Consider the following 26,914-nt stretch of genomic DNA (forward strand, 5'->3'; position numbering starts at 1 on the left):
CAGATTGTAAGGTGTACATCTAGCTTTTGAAACAATTGAAGTCTTTGTTTAAGAATTTATCCAATGTTCTCCAATCTCATTGGCCCTGCCTACCAACTCATCCTCCAACTCATATTTTATGCTAATGAGCAAGTGCACCGGCTTGTGAGGCGCACAGAAAGCAGCCCGCGAATGAGCCGGATGGAGCAGATGAAGCATCAGTGGGAGTACAGCAGAGAAGGTTTCACCAGGTGATGCTGTCTATTATACCTGAATTACTGACTGACTGACTGAGCAGCTGCAAAACACGAATGGAACCTCACTTAGGACTTAGCTGGGAAAGGCTTTTGCACTTTTTATTCTTATATTTTATCTTTATTTATCAAGGTGAGACCTGTTGACATAGATACTATATTGCTTTAATGAGCTTTCACTAAAACCAGATGATGAAATGCACTTATGTTTAAATCCTATATTTGTGAGTAGATCTAATTATCTTGATTCATTCTACTTTGATTACAGTGCAACTATCAAGAAATGATGTAGAAGTGGATCATTCTAACTCTGAATTTAATAAGTAAGTTAAAACATTCTTTCCCCTGTATTGTCTGAAAAATCTTTTTAGTTAAATTAGATAAAACTTCTAGTACCACAAGTTAACATACTCAGAGTATCTACCTCCTATTCCACAGGTTTTGAATCCAGAAGTGTTTTATTTAAATTAAAACGCATAACTGCTAAATTTTTCTTCAACTTGGTCTTTTTGTTGACGACGGCACAATATTGATGAGATGTTTTATTTTTAGAAAAAAAATTAACAAGAGGATGGTTAATCCCTTGGTTGACAGTTTGGTTTTTGGGTGGTTTGGATGATGGGCGATCATGGGGGAAAGCAGCCGCTGGAACAGACCTTTCCTTGTTCTTTTTCCTAACAGCCAAACCACCAGGATAAAGAAGCAGAAATGGGACACCGCTTCCCAGGGAAAGCAGGTAGGTAGCAATATTTGCCATCCTTGCTGATAGAGTTGAGGAGATCAGAGAGAGCACAATAAAATTGTTGACTACTCAGACCAAACTAAGAAATCACAGAGCAATTTAACAATTGATGACAGACTTGTATCGTTGTTTGTAAAGCAATGGTCTTCAATTCCAGTACTTAAGTGCACCTATCAAGTCTGTTACCCATTTCTCTTCTTCAAACACCTCAATCAAAGAATCAGAATTTGAATTTTGAGATTGTAGAGGAGTTGATCATTTGAGAATTTGTGTAGCAAGACATGGAAAAAAGACTGGACAGCTGCCCTCGAGCACCAGAGTTGGTGACCCGTGTATATTTTGCATCCATTTCACTTCCTTTTCATTATACTGTCCAAAATAGCATTTGGGAAATTCTTTAAAAAATCTTCAATTTGTAAACATGAGTAAAACAATCTGTCAAATCTAGGAATTTAAGCAATAATCCCACACAAACACTACGCTCTATTTAAAGTCAAACACACTTAAAGATGCATTCACACTGTATTAAAAAAGGCAAGTAATCCCAGCAGGATTAGGCAGCAATTCTCCTGTTGTTTCACTATCAGCCTCTATCAGCCCTTATGTGGTTGTTCCTTTTGTCCGACTCTCCTCTGGCCCAGAAAGGTGCGAGAACCCAGTCCAGATTGCAGTGGCTATAAAAAGGAACAAAATGGTTGTTAGCACAACCAGGTCACTGGTGCAAGAATAGATCTATCTCAAGTTTGATCAACAAAACCTTTGTCGTTTTGTGTCTCACTGCAGGTTCAGTCTTTGACATCTGGGTTATTTCCACTTGCCACTTCGCGCCAAGTTTCTGATGCGGAACCTTGAATAATTAATTGCATAGGGAAGAATCATTATTGTCCCAAACAGTCACCTTTGCCACCTGCCTGGTTACTTCTATATTTGAGATGCAAACTTTGGTTTGAGAGCTCAGTTCTCCAAGGAGCCTCAAGTTAAAAGTGTCATTCTTTTCCGTTTAAATCTGGTGAAGGCGGTGACTGAGTGGTTAGGACATCGGCCTCACAGTTTTGGGGTCGAGGGCTGGATGCCAGGTGGGTCCTCACTGTGTGGAGTTTGCATGTTCTCTCTTTTCTCCAGTTATCGCCCACATTCCCAAAACATGAATGGTAGGTTGGTTGAAGACTCTAAATTCCCCCTAGGTACGAGTGTGATAGTGAATAGTTGTCCGTCTACTTGTGCCCCGTGACAGGCTGGCCGCTTATTCAATGTGTGCCCCCGCAATCCTTTCCTAACTCAATCCTTTCCATTGGCCGTACAAAAATCGAATACATTTCAACTGGAAAGGCTGACATTGAGTAATTCGTCATGGATTGAATGTCTATTACTGTCAATGCCAGCCAATGAGAGACACAATAAAAAACCCATAGATTTAAAAATAATTTAAAAAAATTAATCGTAGCACGGCAGCTGAGTGGTGGGCGCGTCGGTTTTACAGTTCTAGGGTCCTGGGTTCAAATCCAGGTTGGTCCTCCTGTGTGGAGTTTGCATGTGTAGGTTTCCTCCGGGTATTCTGTTTTCATTCCAAAAACATGGATGGTAGGCTGTTTGGACACTGTGGATTGTCCCCAGGGATGAGTGTGATCTTAAATGGTTGTTCGTCTCTTTGTGCTCTGCGATTGGCTGGCCACCGATTCAGGGTAGGATAGTGAAGGTTAGCAATTCAGAAAATGAATGAATCCTGATTCTGAATCTCTCAAAATGACGTGAGTGTTATGGAATCGTGGAAATCCCTAGTATTTAGTCTTCTTGGTGCACACTAATCTTGCAATGAATGATCTTTATCAGATGCATTTATGGGCACTTCATAGCAACTGGTTTGCTGGCATTTCACCTATGAAGTTACTAGTATCTTAAAGAACATTTAGGGAACAGCCAATGTACTCTTAAAAAAGACACTGACCAGAGTAGTTCCCATCACTGTGACATTTTGTGTCTCTTTGTAAGTGGATTGGAATCAAATCATGCAAGATGCTCCAGAGTCAGAATTCTTAACCAATAATCTCAATCTCTATATACCTAAAAAATTAAGCCTTACAAATTCTACATATAGTGGTAATTAAAAATAAAACACCATTCAATTAATATAATCTTTCCTACTCCATTTTCCTTCTTGCATTTTGTAACTGTCTCTATATTATTACCAGATTATGTCAGGATAAGATTATTTTTTTCTTGTTGTTTCGTCCAAAATCCGATGGAGTGTCAATTTGATTTCTTTTAGGAACTTCAATCAACACTTTCTCCATTAGTTCCCACCACATCACCCTCCATGGATATTGTAATTAATCGAAACTCTACATCCAATATGACCTCTAATGATGTTTCCGAGACATCCTTTGTCTCACAAAGACAACAGGATTCTACAGTCACCAAATCCTCAACAATTGCACAATCCAGGAGATTACCATCAAGAAAAAAAAATGATAAACAACTACAAGAAACCACAGAATCTCTCAAACAATTCCCAAATCGAACGTCAGCCTTTAACATGAGCCTGACTACCAAAGAACCACCTAAACAAACCTTGACAACCTTAGCAATGTCCAAGCCACACCCTTTACCGACAGTGCTCAGAAGCCAATCACAAACCACTATAAACTCAGGAAACCAAACAGGCAGCTCTACTGCATTATCAAAAAAATCATCATTCAGCTCACCTACTCATGCAGCAATAAATACAAACCAATCAACAATCCATTTATCCGCTGACCAATCGGCTTCTTCAACAACTCGCCAAACAGACAACCAATCCATTTTCATTTTACAAACGTTAGACACATTTATCACCAACACATCACATTCTGGGAAATTTCACGTTGATTCCGTCAAACCATCAGGCCAGTTATCACCTTATATAACAGGAAACCCTGGAAGCAAAATCTTCTCCCAAGATGAGCGTCCAATTAATGCTTCATTTTTCACCAGGAAGGCCAAAGAAGCCCTACGATTTCATATGGTTTCAGGTAAAGTTTTACTTGCCTAACGAATGAATGTACGCACTCACTTGTAGAATCTGTGTTCAATTGTGTTTGAAGAGTGAAAACTTCCAATCTTAATGCTGACTTAATGCTCATCTAAAGTGATTTTCCTACTGGTACTCCAACAATCACTGTTGAAAAACGTGTATAATAGGTTAATTGTATATTGTACCCCCACTTGGTGAACAGGTGGTAAACAGTCTTTGGTTCACTAATTAACCCCCCATCCCCGTTTTATATAATACCTTGTGTGTGATGCGGCTGAGTGGACATGCTTGCTCTGAGAACACTGAGCAGATGGTGTAATACGCAGAAAAAGTTGAGTTGATGTGTCCAGTGACTGGTAATTGACCACCCTACTGCAGACAGATGGGGACTATCATGAAGCTTGGCTGACAAAAAAAGCAGTTAGCGTATTGATCAGCCCAATTCGTACTCCAAATAAAGAAAATTAAAATTAATAGATGCTTGGGGTGGCCCGGCTTATGAGTGGCTAGCGTGTCGGCTTCAGAGCCCTGGGGTCCTGAGTTCAAATCCAGGTCGGTCCACCTGTGTGGTGTTTGCATGTTCTCTCCGGGCCTGCGTGGATTTCATCCCACATTCCAAAAACATGCATGGTAGGCTGATTGGACACTAAATCAGACACTAAATCGTACAAAGGGCCGCAGTGGGGGCAGGTTTTCGTTCCAAACCATAAAAGGAAACCTTTCAACCAATCTGGTATCTTAAAGTGCAATTAGTGGATTGCAGTCAGATGCTTCTTGTGTCAGCAGAAATTCAATTAGTTAAACTGTCTGTGCTGGATCGGTTGGAACAAAAACCTGCACCCACAGGGGCCATCGAGGACCGGATTGCCCAGGTCTGCTCTAAAATGCCCCTAGGTATGAGTGTGAGCGTGAATGGTTGGGGGTTGGTCTCCTTGTGCCCAGCGATTGGCTGACCACCAATTCAGCCACCTCTGGCCCAAAGTCAGCGGGGATAGGCTCGAGCACCCCCTGTGCCCCTACTCAGGATAAAGCGGGTCATAAAATGAGATTAAATGAGATAACAGATGCATAATGTCTGTGTAAAAAGTTTTAAATGAGTTTTGCCCAATATGCCATTTATGTAGTTAAGGTCTCCTCTGAGCTGTAGCTAACGCCGCTAACTTTGTGAGAGAGGCGAGGCATACCCTTAACTGGTTTTGATGAACAATATCATTGGAAATGACAGTGATCCATGCATTTATGAACTTGTTAGTCGTTGTACGCCATACTGCAACTACTTGTCTTTTTGCAGCGTCGTGTTCCTTACACTGTTTGAATGGTGGATGGTGCACTCAGTCAAAGTCATGTGACTGCAGCTTATTTCAGGCTACTGGACACAGGTGTCAGACAGGTACACTTCATTTTAAAAATCCAAATCTGTGGTTAAGCTTTGAGTAAGATTTAATTTAATGATTAGCAGTCAATTTGATCATTTTACAAATCAACAGATATTCAGCAGCTTTTAACCTGACATGAAAGAAACATTGTTTGCTTGCCAGCAATGCGCAGTGACACATTATTTTATGACTCTCCCAACTTTAAAGATTAGTTTCATTTGGTGTCACAGGCTGCTCCGCTTAGCCAACAGTAAGTCAGATGCATTTCCAGTGGAAGTTGGACTATGCTATGTGCATAACTTTTATGCACTGAATATTTAGAAAAAGAAGGGGCGTTGAGAGAGTCTGGTTTTGGGGCCTCAGCAATCTGTCTATGATTTTTGCACACGATATGGTTCAATAGGCTTCGTCATGCCACAATTTTCAATTTTTATTGGAACGATTCGCAACCAAATATGAAGTGGTCGAGATGCGAGTCAGTACCTCCAAATCTGAGACCATGGTCCTCAGTTGGAAAAAGGTGGCATGCCCTCTCTTGGTCAGGGATGACTTCCTCCCCCAAGTATCTTGGGTTCCAAGAGTGGAGGAAAAATGGAGCAGGAGATCGACAGGCAGATCGGTGCAGCATGTGGAATGATGTAGACTGTGCATCAGTCCGTCGTGGTGAAAAAGGACCCGAGCCAAACGGCAAAGCTCTCTATTTACCAATCCATTTAGTATGTTCCTACCCTCATCTATGGTCACGAGCTGTGGGTCGTGACTCAAAGAACAACATCCTGGATACAAGCAGGTGAAATGAGTTTCCTCCTCAGGATGCCCGGACTCTCCTTTAGAGATAAGGTGATGTTTGGTCATCCGGGAGGGGCTGGGCGTAGAGACGCTGCTCGCCCACATCGAGAGGAGCCAGATGAGTTGGCTTGGGCATCTGATTAGGATGGATGCCTCCCTGGTGAGGTGTTCTGTGTATATCCCACTGGAAGGAGGCCTGGGAACACCTTGGGACCCTCCCAGAAGAATTTGATGAAATGGCCAGGGAGAGGGAAATGTGGGCTTCCCTGCTGAAGCCGCTGTCCCTGCGACCTGTTCTTAGGTATTTAGAGAAGACACTGTGTTTGATTTTTTACTAGCAAGGAGAACACTTGCTGTAAACTGCTTGTCACATCTCCGTTTCTTTTTGTCGACTTTTATTTTATCCGGAGGCCCTGATTACGTGGAGGTCCCGACTCTAAAGAAAGCAGTCGCTAAAGCATTTGGGACATCTGAGTTTGTTTTGACTAAGTGTTTGCATGTGAGTGGAATCTAAACAAGTTCATGGGTATAAAAACACGTTATGTTGTTGCTGATGACAAATGATAATGATGTGCACGTAGTTATTACATATTGCTTCCCATTGTCTGCTTCATGTGTTCAGTTCCAAATCGTGGCTTTGAGAGGGAATTGACATGCAGGACTTGGGGCCAATATAATTTTGAAACATTTGATGGCCTCTATTATTATTTTCCTGGTCGATGTACATACACATTGCTGAAAGACTGTGAGGAAACAACTCAAGCCGGCATTACTGTCCAGGTGAGTCTTCAAAGTTAGGAATAATCAATTTAATTATATCTTGTTATTTCTACTTTGTAGGATTAATAATAATATTGACAAGTTTTTCGGCTGTTTCCACAAAATTCTCCATCTACCTAATATTACCTTTATGACTTTATGGAGTGCTGTAGTTTGGTTGTTCTATTCTACTATACATACTAGGGGACCAATGGGCAAAAAAAAAAGAAAACAATTTTTATCTAAAGATCAACAATGACAAACAAAACAAAATGTAATAAGAATCCCATTGTCCAATGACTGTAGATATTTTGACGTTGCAAAAAATCTTTTTGTTTGCAGGTGCACAATGACCCAGGCTGTGGTTCTGAGCCTTACAGCTGCCAGCGCTCGGTCAGCCTTTTCCTTACTTGGGAGGGTGAGATCCGGTTGCATGCCAACAATGTGACATTCAAAGGCCAAAGGTTAGGAATCGAAACAAAGAGTTATAACCTATTATTTGGGGGGGCTTATTTCGATTAATGATTTCATCTGCGGGCAGCCCGGAAAATGAGTGGTTATCCGCTCGGCAGCCGAATTCTAGGATCAAGGGTTGGATTCCCTGGTCTGGATCTTCCTGTGTGGAGTTTGCCTGCTCTCCCCGGGCCTATGTGGGTTTTCTTTGGGTATTCCGGTTTCCTTCCACATTCCAAAAACATTTAGGGTAGGCTGGCTGAACACTCTAAATTGCCCCTAGGTACGACTGTGAGTGCGAATGTTTGTTATTGCCAGCTCTTGCTACTTCAGCAGAGTCGGCCGGGAACTTTGTCATGGACCCATACCACCCTGGTCACAACCTGTTCCAGCTGCTGTCCTCTGGCAGACGCTACAGGTCTCACAAAGCATGGACAAATGGACTCAGTTTTTTTTCTCCACAGCCATCAGGACTCTGAACCTGCGTTAGCACGACAGACAATCCCTTCTGTGCAATAACTTTGGGGTGTGCAATAACAATGTGCAATATCTTAGATTGTGCAATATTTTAGAATTTACCTTGCCAGGATGTGACTTTTTATATTTTTTATATTTTTATATTACTTCTTTATCTTTTTTTCACTGGGAAAACGCTCTTTGTGGAGTAGCACCACCAATTTCATTATGCACAGCTGTGTATGATGATAATATAGGGTTTTGATTTGATTTGATTGATTTGTCCGCATCCTTGCGCTCTGCAATTGGTTGGCCACCAATTCAGGGTGTCTCCTGCTTGGTGCCCCTAGTTAGCTGGGTTAGGGTCCAACACCCCCGAGACCCTGGTGAGGATAGGCAAAATGGAAAATGAATGAATGAATGAAGGGTTTCATCTGCTTGCAGCCTATCCCAGTAACCTCACCATGTTTCTTCCAGAAGTCAGAATGTTCCATTTAAAATAACTTTAATTTTTGCGTCATATTGATGACTGCTTGTTTTTCCCAGCACAATACTAACCCTAAGTAAACTACTTTCAAGACTAATGATTCCATCATTTTTGCGAGTGATTTTAATTTATTTTGCCTGGAAGAGAAGTTATTTTTCATATTTTCTCAAAGACGATAACAATTTTATTTATATGTTTAAAAATATAGATTTTGTCTCACTGTTTTTTTTTAATTAATTTATATTTTGTTTAATGTCCAGTTTGCAGCTTCCAACTTACATTCATGACATTCACCTGAAGCAGCTCTCCCAGTATGTGTTAGTTACACAGCCACAAGGTTTCACGCTGGCCTGGGAAGGAAAAAGCGGCTCAATTTACATTAAACTCAGCCCAGAATTTGTGGGCCGAACATGTGGCCTCTGTGGGAACTTCAATGCAGATACAGAGGATGATCTCAGGACAAGTTATGGTAATGTTTATTGTCATTTTGTTTAGATCTTAAGGAGAACATTTTGTGCAATTTGGCAACTTTTGCATTATTTTGCAGGTGTGCTGACTCATGAAATAGAAATGTTTGGAAACAGTTGGGTGGAGACAGCACCTCTCCAGGAACAGTGTCCCATGGTTCCCTCTACTTTCCCCTCACCTTGTATAAAATTGAGTGTGGATGCCATGCTGGTATACCTCAGCTTTGTTGGGAAAAAATACTAATTACAAAACCATTCTAAAACCATTTCTAAAATGTACTTCTTCTTTTCAGAAAGTTGAGGAAATATGTTTAATGCTACTGGAGCCACCATTCCAAAGCTGTCATGACTTTGTCAGCCCTTTGTCCTACATGGCCAGCTGCTTCAATGACATCTGCTTGTAAGGAAAAAAAAAAAAAAACATAAACAATCTGCATTTAATGATAAATTGCACTGTTATTATCCGATTAATGACATGATTACTGTGAATGAACACTTCCAACCCTCCCAGTTCAAATGTAATGGACATCCATCCCTTTTAATGGCAATGAATGAGTTAGAATAACCTATTTAAGAGTGAAACATTGTAATTTACAACACATGTATATCTGTCTCCATTAATAACTGTGGTGACGTTTTCTCCTGTCTCTCAAAAATGACCAAAATTAAATTGGTAAGAGCATTTTTTTAAATGTATTTTTATGAAGAGGTTACATCTCATATACTATTTGGACATCACCCTATCAAATCGCTTCTGGATATTCTGTGAGATCATCAGTATTGAATGCCTATTTAATCATCCTCATTAACCCTTGAGTGAATATTGATGCTGATAGAAACCCAATTCATTACAGCTCAAAGGGTGATGGGCATGCACGCACGATATATTGTTTGAACATCGCCAGGGCGAAGTGCGCATGCATAATAATAATAATATAATAATAATATTTTTTTGAGCACGCAAACTATTGGTTTACTCCATAAAGGGTCACTGGATCCCTTCTCTTCACCATTCACAGATGAACCCTCTCTAAACCTTGATTAAGTGGTATTAGATGAATACAATGTAGTCATAGTAAGTCAACCAATCTTACGAAACACAGATATTCATCTGGTAATATTTTTTCCATTTTTAATTTTGCAATATATATATCCTAAAACCCCCAAAAGATCCATGTCAGTTTTTTTCTAATATCTTTTGGACCTCATACATGGCCAATCCAATTTGGCATGATCTATCACGGCTAACCTTATTGTTATTGTTGAGGGGGTGAATTTTAACTCAGTCATTGTTTTACAACATTGTAAAATTCCATTTCCATGCCATATAACATACGTGAAAACGTTAAACTAAAACAGAGGTTCCCCTGTGTATCAGATAATGAATGATATTTTAAGTTTACCCAACGTTTGTCTCTTTGTTGAAGCTCTGGTCCAACCAATGATGCAGTATGCCAAGTATTTATGGAGTACTCTCGAGCCTGTGCCCATGCCAACCATCCACTGAACGAATGGCGAGAACACATTCCACAGTGTGGTATGTTTTCCAATTATTTTTATAACTTTTTTTCCCATATGAAGCCATTGGTACCAAAATGTACAAACATTTACTGCCTTGTCTCTCATTCATTCATTTTCTAAACCGCTTTATCCCCACTAGAGTTATTTAGATTAGGTTTATTTTCTTCACATTATTGTGTTTTTTAAAAATATTTATCTGATTTTATGGTAATCAGTAAAACAGTGTCCCGAGGGTCTAAAGTACCTGGAATGTATCAGCTGTTGCCCAGTGTCCTGCAACCAAGAGCAAACATGCATAGAGAGCAGGCTGGCTTGCTTGGATGGATGTTTTTGCCAAGATGGTGAGTTATAATTCCAATCACACCATTTCTGAATGTTGAATAGCTTTTTAATGTTAATAGCTTTTCCTGGTTCAGGTTTGATATTCGAAAATGGCATCTGTGTTCCGCCTTCTGATTGTCCTTGTGAGTACCATGGTGTTTCCTACTCATCTGGACAAAAGATACAAGAGGAATGTAACAACTGGTAAGACACCGTATGACTAAAATGTAATCATTAACTAATCATTAACGCGGGTCAGGTGCTAGTGCAATTTTTCTCGTGGGCACCCCTTCTTACTGTATGGGCCCCGGCTAACGTCCAGTCGACAGGGGGTAGGAGTGATGCTGATTGAGATATTTTAATACTACAAAACATGATTATTGCTCTCCACATCATCTTACGTTACGTTTGGTTTTCTTCCCCAAACATCCTCCCTTTATGCCCTAAAACCGTGCCCACAAATGGCTGGGGCCTGGGTGTGGCTGCACTGGCAGCAACCCCCTAACTTCCGCCCCTGTGTTGATGTTTGTTTTGTGTTTTAGCACTTGTGTGGATGGATTATGGAAGTGCACCGATTACAACTGCCCAGGTTGGATTCTTCTCCTTAAATTTGTACTAAAATTTATGTGTTACAATGACTAATTAGTTGACTTAAGTGTTGAATTAGACCGTGACCGGACGTTTGGTCGCCGGTCAAATGTACTTAGATATTTAACAGTACTTAGATATTAAACTCTCTCTCATGAACATGATTTTGAAAGCTGGCTTCCACAGTAAACTCTCTGTCACCATTTGACCGGCGACCAAACGTCCGAGCACCGAATTAGACACATTTTGCAGTCTAGCCATTCGAGCATAACTGCACAAATATCAGTATTTCAATAGCATATTTAATTTTTTTTCCCATCCATTTCCCCCCATAATAAAACAATTTAAAAGACCCACAAAACAAGGTGTAGAATGAAAATATGTAGACCTACATAATTTACCCCTATCATCCTGAATCATTGTAATTTCAAAACCATCCTTATGTGGAATTGTCTCCCTTGTTCCGCAGGGGAATGCTCTGTGACTGGCGATATGTATTTTCAGTCATTCGATGGGCGTGTCTACACTTTTCCAGCAATGTGCCAGTACGTCTTTGCCAAGAGTCGCAACTCAGGGAAGTTCACAGTCACCATCCAGAATGCTCCCTGTGGAGCTGTAAGTCAATTGCATGTTTGATTTTATTTGTGTTCAAATATGACATATATAGCCCCTTTAATCCTTCTTTGTCCATTACATAACTATATTGTCAGTGTCAGTGATCCTTTACATTTTAAGCTAATTGAAGAGGAAACTTAACATTCAATTCTACGTTGAAGTTGAATATGAAAACACAAACGCTAAAACCCAATCCCCCGGCCTTTTTTTAAGCAGACGTTCTAAGCGGCCATTAAAGGGCATTGACAGAAGCATGGTTATGCTAAATTGAAGATGAATGATAAGAAACGAAGAAATCTGCACTTTTTTTTTTAAACACAGGGTAGCTAGGTGACTAATTTTATGCATTCCTTCCTAATGCAGTTAGTTTCCCATGTATTTTCTGCCTCCCAAGCATTTATGACAGAGGTGGCCAGACCCAGTCCTCAAGGGCCACTGTGGGTGCAGGTTTTTGTTCCAACCGATCTAGCATAGTCGATTCGACCAATGAGAGTTCTACAGAAAACAAGAAGCACCTAAGTACAAACCACTGATTCCACTTGTAGGACACCAGATGGGTGAAAAGATGTACTCTTGATGGGTTGAAATGAAAACTCACACCCACTGCGGCCCTTTGTAGAATAGTTTGGACATCCTTGGTTTATGCAAAGGAGTTGTCATTGATCGTGTTTTGCCAGAAGAGTACTAGCTTTTACGTAGTGCGGGTGCCTAAACAGGGGATGGACTCAATCACAGGCAAACAGGGAGTCCAGGAATGATGACGGTAAACCTGTGATGCAAATCTTAAGCCTGCAAAGTTTGAAGCTAACGTGAGCCCCCTTTTTGATGCTAGAGAATTTTGCTGTCACATAAAAATAAGTAAGGTTTGGCTCATTTCTTAATCACATTTTTACTAAAACTGAATGGAATATGCTTTACCATAAATCACGTTTCCACTACATACTATTTTATTAATTGTTCTACTCTTTTCAAAGTTGGCTGGGGAAGGCTCCAGCACCCCATCGATCCTCGTGGGGATAAGCTAAATGGTAAATGAATGAATGTTTATGTCTTTGATTGCAGAATCTAGACGGGTCTTGCATCCAATCTGTAAACTTGGTTATCGATGAGGATCCTAAAATGGAAATTACACTGAACCACATTGGCGAGGTCTACATTGCTGGGCAATACCAAATCTCCTTGCCCTACTTTGATGGTAACCTATCTTTGTTTTCAACATTGCAGTTGTTGTGGTTTGTGTTTTGCACTATGTGGAAACAAAAACTGATTTACTATCAAAAGTTAACAGATGTGTAGATGTTAGCGGCTTGTATAAAAACAATAATTGACCAATAAATAATGCCAATGTTACCTTGCAGACAATTTCCACATCCAGGAACTCTCATCCATGTTCCTCCAAGTGAAAACAACGTTTGGCGTACGTCTGCAGTATAGCTGGAAAGAATTTCGTCTCTACCTGACAGCCGAGGCATTGTGGAAAGATAATACCGTAGGGCTGTGTGGAACCTTCAATGGCAACACTCAAGATGATTTCCTGTAAGTAGGCAAATTTTTCTATACTCACTTAAAAAAAATTAAGAACCTCTCAGTAAGACAAGAATTTTATATTTAGCATTTTCTGTTTGCATATATAATTTCTACACCGAGAAGCACAGAGATTTTGTGATTAGAAATGTCAAAAACGTATAGATAGACAATGTACAGTTCCTGTGAATATGGTGCATTTGGTCAATTATCGTAATTCTACAATGGTGTAGTTCTAAATGTGAACTTCTTTCACACACTTTCTGTAATGAACACCGCACGTCTCAGACAAGCCAGACGAGTGGCCAACAGGACACTTTCTTTCAACAAGGAATTTACTGTTCGACGTCCACTGTACCGTGTCGTGATAGGAGGCCATAAATGGCAAATGTTGTTCAACAGCTGTAAAAGGATATACATCAGAGCATGGGACTAGAGGGGGTGTATAACGCAACAAGGAAGTGGAATTTACGTGTGGTCTAAAAGTAGACACCATTATTAACTCTGGTGTACATGTTATGAAGTTTTATGCTTATCTTTAAATCCTTTAATCAGGTGTGGGAATATAATAATTCCTGGGTGAGTCAATGTTGTGCTCTTTGGGTCATTTTGATTTCTCAATGGTACTTAATAGCTCACACTGGGTTTAGGAAATGCCGTTGTTACCATTTCTTTACCTGGTAATCATGATTATATAACTTTATTTTTCAAATCGATTTTTGAATTCTGTTGGATTGTGGCATTATTTTTGCAAAATTTTCCAGATTTTTTCTCGGATTTCGCTTTGTCACACAAATGCATGAGTTTTTCAGTGATTTTTTTCCCCCCTAACTCGTCTACTGTACAGTAAACAGATTAGGGTATTCCTTGGATTATGTTAAAAAATTACCCACATTTTTTGTCCTGGTAGTGTTACATTTATCTGACTAATTCAGCCTCAAAATACTAGACTTTTGCCATATATCGTTTTAAAGTCAATTTTAATATAACCATACAAAATAATATGTCAATAATCTGTGTAGGTACCATTTTGTTTGCACACTGCCTAACTCTGTTGGCCATAGAGGTCACCAGAGCATTACAGGCTGCCTCCAGACTGTGCTACTCCATGACCACATTGCACATCTGCTGGATTTTAATGACCCTGTGTTCTCCTACCTTACCTTCAATTCAGGATGGCCCGCATATGTTCAATAGATAACATAGAGAAGTGATTGGCCAGTGAATAAATTTACCTTACCTCTCAAAATGACAACGAGAGGTGTGCTGAGTTATGTCAGATTACCGCCATTTTGTCCAATTTCTAGTGGCAGGGGATCATAATCGTTTTTAATATATTGTCATCCATTGTTCCCTAACTCGATTTGCACTCCCTTGTGCAGGCAACATGCACACCGCTTTAAAAGGTGTAATACTCCTAACATTCTAGACCAGGGGTGGGCAAACTTTTCGGCCCGGGGGCCACATTGACTTTAAAAATTTGACACATGGGCCGGGTCAGCACAAGATGTGATACATAAAAAAGTGCATGCGTAAACAGTACATATGAAACATAAACAGAAAAAAAAGGACTCAAGTATTAACATACTCATCACTCATCATTAAAATAAAAAGTATAAAGGACAAAGTAAATTAAAAAGCAATGTATTAAGAAATATTAAAATGTAATTTAAGAAAAGATAGAGGGGCTGTCAAACACGAAAAACAAATAGGAGTGGACTGAGCTACTGCCACTGGCTTCCGCGTGATGGCGCCATCTTGGGAAAAAAACATTTGGATAACGTCGGCGGGCCGGATTAAAACGCCGTAGTTTGCCCATGTCTTTTCTAAACACTATGTCTCGGTCTTCTATTCCACTCCTGTCACACAGCCATTTTTTTTCCGATCCCTGATCCACACGGTTTGCCCGCCATGTCACCCTCATCAGCTCAGTTCAACTCAACACTCATGCCAAACACTTAAACCACCCTGGAACCTGCATGCTTTGCCAGAATTTCTCTATGATATGCCTCAGATCTTTCCTGCTAATTCAACAAGATCACTAGATGCCAATTTAATTCCACCATTCCCCCTTTTTTTTGCCTCCCAGCCTAGTCATCTTGAATCCCATTTAAATAAACTGCTGTCACAATTACCCGTCTGCCAATCCACATCTGTTACAATCTAAACATTGAAGTTTTATCCATATTTTGTGAGACAAAAGGATATGATTCCTGTATTCATATGCCGTAAAGATACTTGTCTTCAACAAGTGGTTTGCAAGCTTTTATGGGTAACAACTTTAGAGGTAGCCTTAGAAATTTAAACCCATGGTTTGCAGGCTCCAGTGTTTAAAAAGAGAATGACTGACTTCCCTACCTCTTCAGCTATGTTGGCATTACTTTGATTTTTTATCCAAAGACATGTGATTATGACAATGTTCATGTGTATTGTTGTGTGTGGCTTTATCTTCTTTCGAGGCGCATTCAAACCAGGAAAGTACTTTTTTTGTGCAGTTCCTTTACACATTGAAATGTTTGCAAACGACCCAGGACTTGACAACAAACGTACGCTTTTGAAAACATTGTTCAGTCATTAGACAAAACGCTCTGGGTAACATGGTAAAATATGGAGTGTTTTTTTTATTGTATGGGGAGCATAGTGGTCAGCACATCCGTCACGGCTAATTACAGTTTAACGTGCCTTTAGGTCTCCCGCTGGTATGATAGAAAGCACCCCTCTGCTGTTTGGAAATGCATGGAGGGTCCTGTCAGCTTGTACACTCAGTGTGATGACTCCACAACTTGACCCCTGCGACACCCACCCACAAGCTGGTCAGTTGTGTCTTTTCTTTCTCGATTTAACTTCGACATAACCTGTTGGACCACATATATTTTTGGGGGAATTGTTAGGCGCACTTAAAATCCTTGATTTTTCTCCAAAATTGTCATTGTGCCTTATGTATCAATTCTGGTTTTGCTTCATGACCGCAACCTATCTTTTGCTGCATTACTGTATTACATACATTCATCATATGCCCCTAAAAAAAGAAAATAAATACAGGTATGATAAAGATCAAATAACAAATGCTGTACATTCATGCACCAATCGGCGTGCCTTATCTATAGAAATACAATCATGCATTGTTTTATTAAACAGTTTGCATTATTAAAAACCATGTTATATATACTAATTACTATTTCTTTGTGTGCAGTAGTGCGTAGTGGGGCAAAATGTAGACAATACCGTACAACCAATTTGAATGCGGTTTCGACCAAAAAAAATCGCAAATGTACGGCTCTAGGATGTTACTGTGCTCAATTTTTGAATTAGGGCCCCAGTTTAAAAAAAAAAGATTTTTCTAACTGGAAGACGCATTTTTAAGGTCAAAAAGTACAAATTTGGGCTCATTTTTTTCAGTAAATGCAAAACTTTTAAACTAAATTGCTTAGTTTATGTAAAGCACTATGAGGACGCAAAAATTTTAAAACTCTTTTTCCAGGTCAATGGCTGCACGTAGCTAAGAATCGATAAAAAAAAAATTCGACACTCGAGTGCATTTCCATAAACGACTTATTAATAATACATTCGGCACGTTTTACTACTGTATTTTTCATCCAACAATCAGAGGGGTCCGGCTTCTGTTACTTCAATGGCTGCTTCGAAAGTGCAGAGGGGCAAAGCCGGGCCCCTCTGCTTGTATTATCTATGCAGGACCGTACAATTTCATGTTTTTAAGTTGGTCCAATTGTTTTTATAAATCCAATAATTATTTGCATTTGTTTATTCTTAATTGTTTTTAGTCATTGACTAACTGTACTATTAGTAGTTATATTTAAGTAATGATTTAAGTTTTAGTGCACCCTACGATTTTGCCAATTTTAGTCTGACAAAAACAAGGCATGCATTTTTGTAATTCAAATATTTACATAACACAATACAAGTTAAGTCTGACGCAGGCAAATTGTGCAGCCTGTTGGTATTTTCTCACAGTTGCAACTCCTGTCTTTTTTTGTGCTCAGTGGCCTATGCTTCCAAGATGTGTGATATACTGAACCAGGATCTGTTCTCCCCTTGCCATCAGTACCTCAGCCCAGTACCTTTCCACCAACAATGCCGCTCAGATACCTGCAAATGTGGAGTACCTTGTCTATGCTCTGCTCTGGCCCACTATTCTCGGCATTGCCGCAGGTTCTCCATCATTATTGACTTTCGATCGTATATAAACGACTGTGGTGAGTAATTAACACATTTTGGTTCGGTCATGCAAATATTATCTTCAGTTTGTAGATGTTGGCATGATTTGAAGGTCCTATAAAATATAACAGCGACTGATTACAAAATTATAGCAGAGCATATTTTGGACTCAAATCCATCAATGACAGTGACAGAAAAGGCTGAATAATAAAATGTGATCCTAATAACTCTTCCTTAGTCCCTTAGAAAAACAAGTATCTCCAAACAGAGCCTGTGTTATGTAGCACAACATTTGATCATAAATTACGATTGGGATGTCCCATCCACAATTGCAAAAAAACTAAAAACTAAAAACTAAAACAAAAAATGGGCATTCTACATGCAAACGTTTAAGTGGAATAACTATGAAATGGTAAAAACAACACCAAATGTATTTGCCAAATTAGTTTTTTCTTCATTTAGAGTTACATTAGTGCAGTCATTTAATTTTTTTTGCATGGTCACCATTTCAGAGCATCTGAGATTGACAAAGTTGATAAATTTGAGCATTGTTACCACCGTCGTCAATTTCTTTCAAGAAATCAGCTTCAGACCAGTCCTTGAGAGCCGTTGTGGGTGCAGGTTTTCATTCCAACCGTTCCAGCACAGATACTTTGACCAATGAGATTACTGCAGAAAACAAGAAGAACCTGACTACAATCCACTGATTGCACTTTTAGGACACCAGATTGGTGCAAAAGTGTCCTCTTTATGGGTTGGAATGAAAACCCCCACCCACTGTGGCCATTTATGGAATAGCTTTACCACCCCTGGATTAGATGGTTCTCAAAAGTACCTCAGAAACACTTGATGTTGGTTCTTCTCTGACTGCAGCTGTCACCTGTCCCGCCACCATGCAGTATGGTGTGTGTGTGTCATCCTGTCCACGTCGTTGCTCCACCCTCTCTTCTTCTTCTTCACATTGTGGAGGGGAGTGTGAAGAGGGCTGCGTCTGTCCGCTTGAATTATTCTACAACCAGCGAACACACACCTGTGTGCCCAGGTGAGGATGGCTGAGGGTGATTTCCTAAGCACTATTACATCGTAACATACCTTGCTGTAACATAGCATACAAATATCAGCTATTCCATAATGTCATTTTTATTGGAATAGGGCATTTTTGAGAGCTCCATATCAACCTGGGTGATAAATTGACTATACTATATGAGGTAATTGGAAGTTTTTATTGCAAAATATTCAAAGTCTAATCGATAAGACATTTTTTATTTTGCTGAAAAGGAAATCTGGCAATTATTTCATTTTATAGTTATGAAAACTTATATGGAGGCTGTCAACTAACTACAAGAGGGAGAGAGAAAAATATTATATTTGAGATGAAAGTTTTGTCTACCTTACTCTGTTCAACATTTAACATTTTGTAAAAAGAAAATGGAGGTCTCTTTCATTTCTTATTGTCTGTTTAAATAAGTAGGGGATCATCAAAAATTTTAAATTTCATTTTATTTTTAGAACATATGAACCACACTTAGCTCCACCACCCACTCAGACTGGTTTGCCATAGAAGATATACAGATTACTCACACTTAAATGTCCCACGATTTTTACATCCCTCTGCAGCATTTCTATGTGATAGAGTTACTTCAAGGAAGTGACCGTGAAACCCCCTTTTTTCTTTCCCACTTAGGCTTGCGACAACACAGATATCTGATAACCAGTGAGAGAACTTGTAAGACAGAGGCCAATGTGTGGACCATATGTCACCAAAGCCTTGCCGGTTACCATAGGGTAGTAGTCACTTCAACAAGCAATTTGTCCATCATTCCTTTACATACATATAGTCAGTATATATTTACACAAAGTAAACCATACCATGAATATGGTTTGAGTTATTTTTTATATTTTTGTCTGCGCATTTATGTTATGTTACGTCATGAATGTTTTTTTAGTCAATCTTATGGTCAATGTAAACACGTAACATATACAGTATTAAAATATGCTATATGAACAACACGTTTTGTTGTTTTGCAGCTGAAGTTCGGTGCTGTGTGTGATGAGACATGTTGCATTACACTTTGAACTATGGAAAAATTGCCATCAGTACTTCTATTTTTGTATTTATTGATTTTTTTCATGAGGAAAGCTAATCATTTGTTAAGGATGGTTGTGGTTTTCCATGAGAAACAGCATTTTCCTATCCATCCAATATGCCCACCAATATGGTAGTTGCAGCCTCCATTATTTATACAACACCATCTTTACCAAAACAGAAAGGCTTGATTTGTAGTGTTCGTTAAAATATAGTGTATTATGATAAAATCATGCTGTCGACCCCGAGCCAATATAGCTAGGTTCTCTGGATATCTGGCCTGGACTCCCAGTGAGGTAGACAAGGGTCTCCTGGATAACCCCACCCCCCTGATCACCACAAAGGCCACCCCACAAGCCAGGTGCAGCCCACCCCTATAGCACCCCTCAAAGCCACGGGAATGCCCTGACCCTTGGGAGGAGAGGCCGTGGGGGGTGAAACAAGGAGGGTGGGCGAAAATGATGGTGGGAACCTGCCTGTAATTGTGCATAAGGTACATTATCACGTGTCTGGCTTTCATTTTGGGTCTAGTTTGGAGATGAATGGAACATAAACCGTCCTCATTTTCTTTAACGGCGAATATATCACATTGGTCTCGTCCTTTGGGCTAACAGCACCACTACTTAGGCCACCAGTGTCATAACATTGTGTCAAGTCATTTAGAAACCTGAGGGCATCATGGGGAATGAAGAAGGAGAGACTTAAGTCCGTGAGAAACTACAGAATCTTGAGCTAACTTATTTCCATTACACTGTATAGTGAATTTTGTAAGTTTCTCTAAGACAATTAATTGCAGCAGTAGAGCTCTTTCAATTAGACTTTGCGTGCTTTGTTTCACATTCATGTAGTGTTCATTAATGACACTTACCATGAGATTAAGTCATCTTCAATAGAATGAAATCAGTGTGGAAGTAACTGGTCGGTGGTGGTTAGAAGGGCCATGGTGCAAATTGGTTACCTTGCTTCAATCAGACAGCCCTGAGGCGCAGCTGTTGGTCTAATAGTACCGAGGCGCCTCATATGGAGTGATTGAAAAATTCAATATGAAGATTTTTATGAATTAATTGTCACGATTTTCCTATGGTGTTATTGAAAATTACCTCCATTATTATTAGTGTATTATACATAGTATATAAACTATTATATGAACATAGTATAGATTATGCTATACTGAAGCCTTGGTGCGTAGATTTAGTTCCCAGTGTAAAAAAATATGCAGGTGAATGAACATGTGCTTTGCTCTTGACTGGCGACCAGTCCAGGGTGTGTCTGTCACTTGTTGGCAGCTGGGATAGGGTTCCACTCTCTCCCTCTCGTGCAATAAATAAATATTTTCTCTGCATGTTAATACAACTGAAGAAAAAGTCAAACTCACTTTTGTCTCTTTTCTCATCATGTTACAGGAAAGAGTGTCCCTGCACTTTTCTTGGTGCTGAGTATGAACCAGGAGATATGGTCATGACATCAGCAGGTGTTCAGTAAGATCTTCCTCTCCATTTCTGCCTGTCCTGTATATGAAATATACATATGCATATGCAACTACACCACACATATCGCACATAGTAGTCTTGATTTAGTCTAACTTAATTCTAATGATTAATGGAGAAAAACAATAAGAGTAAAAAAAATGGCATATATCACTTTTCAAGTGGGCTGTGTACTGCAGATTGGATTTTCTTCAGTGAAAAATACCCAAAGTGTTTTAGTAAGGTTGCACTTTGGGTCAGTTCAATTCCAGTGTAGTTGTTAGGAAAGTGTTATGTCAATAAAACTTGCACAAGTCTGCAATTTGGTTTACTTGTGCTGTATGATTTAAAACACATACTGACATCTTAATAAATCTGTGTGTGTGTGTGTGTGTGTGTGTGTGTGTGTGTGTATGCGTATGTATGCGTATATATTATGGTTAGATTATTTTTCTTTTACAAAGTCTCCCAATATCATGCATTGGTTTAACATGAACAGTGCTTGTATTTTTGTCCTGTTAGGCTGTGCTTGGAGGGTAAATTTGTGCCACAAACAACAGAGGACGGTAAGCCAGAATTGTAAAGACATTTTTGTCATCACATGCCGATTGCTGCATACAATTCTTGTTCGTCATGTATCTTGAATCTAGTTTAGGCACATTGTAATTTCAAGTATTTTGGAGTGTCACTTTTTGTTAGATCGCCTTTGTGCCATGTCTGTCGTGTACCTATTGTACACGAGACCAGAAACGATTGACCAAATTTTAGTAACCTTTTGTTTTCTTTACATCAACCATAACATGTTTTTTTTTTTTAATTTGCAGACACTTTATGTCCTGAAGGTCATTTATACCATAACTGCTCGGAGGGTGAGAATGACCTTCTTCCAGGAAGAGGTATGGCCTGTGAGCGCACATGCGAGTCATACCTCCTCAACCTGACCTGTTCAGCACATGAGCCGTGTATGAGTGGATGTATCTGCCCCTCTGGGTGAGTGGGTCTGTGATTGCCATTTATGTTTGGAATACAATTTGCAGTATGTGTATGTAATATAGTAATCTTTGAAATGTTTTTCTGATTTAAAGTTGTTTGCCTTTTTTGGGTGTGGAGATAGATGTGAATACAATAATATTACTGCTATTAACTATGATTGCAGTCTATTTTGTTCCAGAAAAATTGTTTGAAACTAACGTTGTGATAGTCAGCCAGTCAGTCTATGAGCAGTTATCTAATCCCTTTAATCCCAGCCTGGCTAAATGCCAGGAAAAAGGGTTAAGTGGCTTTGTTCTGTGAAACCCACCAAAAAGTCATCGTGATAACCATATGCACTGGTGGGGGTGTTGAAGAAATGTATCCGAGTTAATGAACCTTCTGGTCAGATAACTGGGATGACGGCAGATATGTTTATGCTTGGACCATGAGTTTTAACACGAATCAAATGTTGCTTCATGAAGAGAAATGTGGAATTGTGTTATCAACATTTCTGCTATGCTGCCTTAATGTGAATAACAATTTAAGGTATTTCGCTTAAAAATGATCAGATTTTTCAATGACAAACAACCACCTTATATCTCATGAGCAGGACAGTGTTGTTACTCACGTCATCAAGAACAGAAAAGGTTAGCCAGGTGCGCAAACAGCCCTTTTTCTTTAGGACTGCGTCATTTGTGTTGACCTAAGATGAGTGATTCATTAAGTCCTGGGAACTAAAATGACATTTGCAAAGATTTGAATAACACCATTACATGTAATTGATACACTGATATAAAGGAAGACATTAGAATGTAATAAACTCTTCATGGTCATTAAGTACAATGCCATTACATGATGTACTGGAACCATTTAAATGTGGTAACTTAATCATTCAAAACTAATCCAAGCTCATCTTCGATGTAATACATTCAACAGTTGTTGGATATGGTAAGAAAAATCTAATAAAACCAATTACTTTTACATTTTTTATGTAACTTAGTAATATTTCAGAACTAATCTAAGACACATTAGATTGTTGTTGTTTATGCTGTTTTGTTAAAGTTGAGGCTAAATGAATTGATCAGGGCGCCGCCGTCTTATACTGTAGTTAAATGTGGTCTGACTGGCCAGACGAGTAAAGCCTTGATACACATTACAGTAGTGTTTACCATGTCAGCACATCCCAATAGTTGTTAAGGCTGATCGAAGGTCTCGCGGTCGATCTTCACAATATCAGCCATTAAACTGTCCTGTGTAATGTGTATCTCATGCTATTATTACATCCACAGACTTGGACACACTTCCTGGTTGTACTGCTCGCGTGACTTCTTTTTTTAATTCGTTCAAGTTCAGGCAACATCCTTTCTGAATGTGCAATCCAGCAGATGATTCTTTCGATTCATACAGCATCTCAGAAATACCCCATGCGATGATTTTTCTTAAGATTTTCCCTTCAAAGCAGCCCATTTGCACTCCCTATTAAAACAATGAATATGGAGGTGAAAATTGTGAATCAGGGTGCCATGTTATATGAGAGAAATAATGAAATTCTACGATGTGAAGGCAATTTTTGTGTGTATAAGTTATACGTGGAGGCAGTCAATATGCGTGAAAATACAATAGGTGCACCACCCTAAAAAGCTGGGTAAACTAACGTAGATAAATCAATGGCTTAAAATCTTTGCAAAAGTCCATCAATCTTTAGATTTGGATCTTAAATTTAATTTTATGTCCGTTTTATTTGAGCCACCAAATGAGAAAAGGGTCAGAAAAAAGTTTCTCAGGCTATGTAGACAACAAATCATAACTGTCTTTTTGTACCAAATTCTTTTGAGATCAGGTTGCTGAAACAAGTGTTTTGAGCCTGATGCCTGTCCGTGTCAATGGAAAGGCAAAGAGTACTACCCTCGGGACAAAGTGTCTTCCCCCTGCTATCAATGGTATGTCTGTACAGTGTGTTTTGGGCCAACTGGTCTCTTCTAGATTGAAATGGAACTTCCTCTTTCTTAAAATGGTTTTCAAAATTCTCTTATTTATTTCATTGATTTGTCATCCATCTGTATATAGTAACTAATATTGCGATTGAAACAAACAGCTTTCTGCCTTGCTAAATTTGAGGTCAACTAAAATCAGTTGCTATCCAATTAAATATTGCATTTCAGTGCAAATGTCCATCTTTCCTTCATTCATTCATTTTTCGGAGGGTGCCGGAGCCTATCCCAGCTGACTTCGGGCCAGAGGCGGGGGTACACCCTGTATCGGTGGCTAGTCGATCGCAGGGCACAAGCAGACGGACAACCATTCGCACTCGCACCTAATACCTAGGGGCAATTTAGAGTGTGGACCGACCTGCATTTGAACCCAGGACCCCAGCGCTGTGAGGCTAATGTGCTAACCGCTCAATACACCGGGCCACTCCAAATATCCACCTGATATCATAATTGCACTATCAGAGGTGAAAAGCTGGGAAAGAAAATGGGGTCCCTTGTATGGTTCTTTGACTCTCTTTACTGTATGTCAGTGGCAAAAGAGCACCCTCTCTGTGATCTCACGCTCTCTGTCCATTTCTCTCCCAACTCTACCCGTTTGTAATTCAATTTGACCATCACGATGACAGCCCAACACTGCAATGAATGGTGATTCAGCCATTTAATTATTCACTTCTTTTATTCAGCTTTGGACAACATACAAATGATGGGAACAAAATGTCTTTGCGGTGCACTGACAAGAGTTTGATGCTGAAATGTTGCTCTTTTTGTAGTGTTTGTCAGCATGGGACATTCCAGTGTGTGTTTCGTCCATGTCCTTCCATGTGCACAACATATGGAGATCGTCATTACCGAACTTTTGATGGTCTGCTATTTGACTACATTGGTGGTTGTCAAGTTTATCTTATCAAGGTACTAAAGATTTTTAAGGATTGTGGTCTACTACGCTATATGATTCCATTGACCATGCAAGTTACTGCAATTTCTCAACCAGTCAATTACATTTAAAAAAAATATTATTATAGCGAATCCTTTGGAGATTGCATTGTTCAGCAAAAGCATAAATCATGGTCACTTGTACAGAGTAGTAGATAAGCAAATGTCTATGAATAAGATTTAAAAAAAAAATCTGGTGAATCTGGATACAATTTATTATTAAAATGTATTGTTTTTTTAATGTATTTCTGTCTTTTTTTTAATATATGATATCAAAAGGTGTTTTCTTTTTTCCTTTCCAGAGCAGTGCCGATCTGATTTTCAGTGTGGTTGCAAAGAACATTGACTGTTTTAACAATGGCATAATCTGTCGGAAATCGCTGATGATTAACATTGAAAAATCCTTCATTGCTTTTGATGATGACACTGGAAAGCCTGTAAGTCACCCCTTTTATTTTTTGCAAATACTTTTAAAGGCAGGCAACCATAAGTAAATTGACTACTTGAGCATATACAAAATGAACCCAGCAAACCTGGGAAAGTAAATTTCATCATAGGCAAATACAATATTATGAACCCGTTTTGCTCTTTCTACTTGTTTCTTCAAGATAAATTCTGATTCTGTGATATAAAACTGTACTTCAATGTATAACAGGATACTCTTGTATATGCATTGTAGATCCCAACAAGTGTCCTGAGCAGGAATCACAGCATGGTCATCTGGCCTGCTGGCTACTTCACTATAATTCATTTCCCAAAGGAGGATGTCACCATTCTGTGGGACCGAAAAACCACCATCCATATCCAGGTTGGACCTCGTTGGCAGGTATGTGGAAATTCACAAAGGGTTAATCTTTCAGACGAAGTGAGGGATTATCAAGGCTTTCAAACAAAGAATGCTTCTCAATTGACTTTGCTTCATATTGTATAACTATTGTTAGAAAAGCCCATTTTGAAATTTTAAGATTTTTTGGTGTAAAGTAAATATTAGGAAATAGGTCACCTTATGGAGGGGGCCCAGTGGCAAGAGTGGTTACCGCGTCCGCCTCAAGGCTCTGGGGTCCTGTGTTCAAATCCAGGTCACGTCCATTTGTGTGGAGTTTGCATGTTCTTCCCGGGCCTGTGTGGGTTTCCTCTGGGTACTCAGGTTTCCTCCCACATTCCAAAAACATGCTAGGCGATTGGACACTCTAAATTGCTCATAGGTATGAGTGAGTTTGCATGGTTGTCCGAATCCTTTTGCCCCCTCGCTCACCTGAGTTTGGTTTAGGGCAGCATGTGATTGATCCCCACTTGGTGGTGGTGTGATTGTGATTGTGAGTGGAAATTGTTGTCTGTTATTTTTTCTGTCCTGTGACTGTGGCGACCAATCTCGGGTGTTGTCTGTCATTGGTTCAAAGTCAGCTGGGATAGGTTTCAGCAGCAAGCGACCAAGAATGGTGTTGCAAATAATTGCATGAATGTTGTATAAGCAGAAATTTAGATTGATTCATAGCTTCTATACTAACTTTGGTGGTCTATTATTGTTGTCCAAACCTCTCGTGGGCTTGTAGTTGTCCTGCTAAGTATCTGTTAAATGTATTCAACTGACTAACTTTACTCAACATGGTGAACTGGACAACAATTTGATCCAGTAGTTTAATCGTGTTTCACATATTGGTGATAAACACGGAACAAAACTAAAACAAATCCCCCAAATTAGTCATTGAACTTTTGCTTTTTTTCCCCATGTTGTTTTACATGTTTTATTTGTTAAAACTACTGGTGTTCAATGAGGAAGATGATTTCAAAATGTGCAGGGTAAGCTCGGTGGTCTATGTGGAAATTTTGACATGAAGACCGTAAATGAGATGCGCACACCTGACAACATTGTCACAACAACTCCGCAAGAGTTTGGAAACAGTTGGACAGTGGCTACGGTGAGTTAAGTGCATAGTATTGTATTGATA

At 39.4% G+C, this 26,914-nt stretch overlaps 1 protein-coding gene across 1 annotated transcript in view; it reads left to right on the forward strand.

Moving 5' to 3' along the window:
* Positions 1–63: 63 nt before the first annotated feature.
* Positions 64–26,914, forward strand: part of otog (otogelin) — a 53,493-nt gene continuing 26,642 nt past the window's right edge. The window contains 30 exon segments of the mRNA XM_077712990.1: positions 64–230; positions 915–969; positions 1,563–1,620; positions 3,242–3,298; positions 3,370–3,495; positions 3,858–3,983; positions 5,277–5,375; positions 6,773–6,930; positions 7,252–7,373; positions 8,566–8,774; positions 8,853–8,983; positions 9,066–9,172; positions 10,200–10,309; positions 10,509–10,634; positions 10,710–10,818; positions 11,157–11,203; positions 11,672–11,817; positions 12,880–13,012; positions 13,176–13,353; positions 16,030–16,154; positions 17,343–17,555; positions 18,391–18,559; positions 21,007–21,081; positions 21,592–21,635; positions 21,894–22,067; positions 23,882–23,981; positions 24,803–24,941; positions 25,268–25,402; positions 25,645–25,791; positions 26,765–26,884. Of these exon segments, the coding sequence (XP_077569116.1) occupies positions 64–230; positions 915–969; positions 1,563–1,620; positions 3,242–3,298; positions 3,370–3,495; positions 3,858–3,983; positions 5,277–5,375; positions 6,773–6,930; positions 7,252–7,373; positions 8,566–8,774; positions 8,853–8,983; positions 9,066–9,172; positions 10,200–10,309; positions 10,509–10,634; positions 10,710–10,818; positions 11,157–11,203; positions 11,672–11,817; positions 12,880–13,012; positions 13,176–13,353; positions 16,030–16,154; positions 17,343–17,555; positions 18,391–18,559; positions 21,007–21,081; positions 21,592–21,635; positions 21,894–22,067; positions 23,882–23,981; positions 24,803–24,941; positions 25,268–25,402; positions 25,645–25,791; positions 26,765–26,884 (3,705 nt within the window).

This window comes from Stigmatopora nigra, chromosome 3 (genome assembly GCF_051989575.1).
Source record: "Stigmatopora nigra isolate UIUO_SnigA chromosome 3, RoL_Snig_1.1, whole genome shotgun sequence".
NCBI lineage: Eukaryota > Metazoa > Chordata > Actinopteri > Syngnathiformes > Syngnathidae > Stigmatopora > Stigmatopora nigra.